The sequence below is a fragment of the Haplochromis burtoni genome, unplaced genomic scaffold, assembly GCF_018398535.1.
Source record: "Haplochromis burtoni strain Fernald_Lab_line unplaced genomic scaffold, NCSU_Asbu1 Contig_501, whole genome shotgun sequence".
Classification (NCBI taxonomy): domain Eukaryota; kingdom Metazoa; phylum Chordata; class Actinopteri; order Cichliformes; family Cichlidae; genus Haplochromis; species Haplochromis burtoni.
The window spans coordinates 156935-158751 of record NW_024582862.1 but is presented as its reverse complement, the minus strand read 5'-3'; the positions used below and the strand labels follow the sequence as shown (position 1 = coordinate 158751).

Here is a 1817-nt window from a genome sequence, read left to right as displayed (position 1 = left end):
GGGGCAGCAGCCTAAGCAGAGAAGCCCAGACCTCCCTCTCCCCAGCCACCTCCTCCAGGTTGTCCAGGGGAACACCAAGGCGTTCCCAGGCCAGCCGAGAGATATAATCTCTCCAGCGTGTCCTGGATCTGCCCCGGGGCCTCACCCAGGAGGCATCCTTGTCAGATGCCCAAACCACCTCAGCTGGCTCCTTTCGATGTGGAGCAGCAGCGGCTCTACTCTGAGCCCCTCCCGGATGGCTGAACTCCTCAACCTATCCCCAAGGGAGAGGCCAGCCACCCTTCTGAGGAAGCTCATTTCCGCCGCTTGTATCCGCGATCTCGTTCTTTCTGTCATGAGACATGAGCCTTGCATGAGTTTCAAACACATCTTTCATTGGGAACTTTGGTCCTAACCTGTAATTCCAGTCCCCTTTTTCCCCTGGGTTCTGCTGGACATTACATTTTTAACCTTTTGCGTTTGGTTGTCTTTGGGAAACATATTGACCTGGAGATGATGAATTACATCAGATTTAACAAACAGATGATTACAAAGACACATTGCTGTGATGGCACCTACTTCACAGAAGGATCATCTGACATCTTTCATTATGTTGAAGATCCCAGCAACAGAAATGTTTACATACTCGAATAACTAGCACTCGAGAAGAGACGTTGCTGCAGCTTCTTCTTCTTTTAGGAGTGGCCACAGAGGATCATCCACCTCCTCCCATCACAGCATCCTCCTCTGCACATGTCCTACATCCATTAATCTTCTCTGAGACAGCTGCAACTAACACAAATACATCTCTGTAACACTCCTCGGGTTTAAAGCAGTTTGTCCATTGTTGCTGTTTCACCGTGTCTCTACAGGTGCAGGTGAAGGATCACATGGACAAGCCAGTGAGAGGTGTTCAGGTCAGTCTGGTGGAGAATGAGCTGTTCAGACAGGGGAGGGACCTCGAGGCCATGTCCTGCACTGACAGCTCCACCAGCGAATCAAACGGCCTCACTTTCTTCATCTGCAACACACCTGGTGATGGAGTCAGGGCTGTTCTCAAGGTGGGCGTTGCAGGTGCTTTAGATGTGTGTGTCTCAGGGACAGGTAAAACTCGCCGTGCTGGATTTGTGGGCACGTGATCATGTGACTGTGTGACAATGACCAAAGAAAGAAGACAGGAAGTGTTGCTCAGATCTGTTTCCTGTGTGCTTCTTTAGTTTGTTTTTTTTACGTGTTGTTTCCTTGTTTTCTTATTTTATTTACTGTTTATTTATTTTGTTTGTATTCCGTTGTTTACTTTTTCCCGTCTTGTCTGCTTGGCTGCTTCTTCACTCATTGTTGTTTATTTGTCTTTTAAATTTTAACTTCATGTCATGATGGTGTGGACTTATTGTTTAGTTGTGTACTTGTTGCTAACGTCTCCCCTTGCTGTTGTTGACAGTTTCAGACGGTTGACTCCACCCTCCCAGCAGCCAGTCAGAGCAGTCTGACTCTGACGGCGGTTGCTTATTACTCGCCAAACCAACGTTATCTCTACATCGACACCCCGCTGATGGGTCCCGGCCTCCAGGTGGGACGACCAGCGCGTCTCAGCGTGTACTCGGCCACGCCCTCCTACATTCCCATCACAACCATCAGCTACCTGGTGAGGAGAAGCTGCCACATTAGATGAATCAATATCCCTTCCTATTGCAAAGTGGGAAGCAGATTTATCAGTCAGCTTAGACCAAAACTTCTGGTCTCAGATTTGCTTAAAAACCTTTAAATTAATTAAAAATCCCAGTCTGCAATTAATACAATACAAAATACTACATAGAGTGCACTATACAGGTCATCGG

At 47.7% G+C, this 1817-nt stretch overlaps 1 protein-coding gene across 1 annotated transcript in view; it reads left to right on the top strand.

Moving 5' to 3' along the window:
• Positions 1-851: 851 nt before the first annotated feature.
• Positions 852-1817, top strand: part of LOC102310221 (complement C5) — a gene marked incomplete at both ends in the record, with an annotated part of 49315 nt that continues 48349 nt past the window's right edge. The window contains 2 exon segments of the mRNA XM_042213956.1: positions 852-1040; positions 1421-1624. Of these exon segments, the coding sequence (XP_042069890.1) occupies positions 852-1040; positions 1421-1624 (393 nt within the window).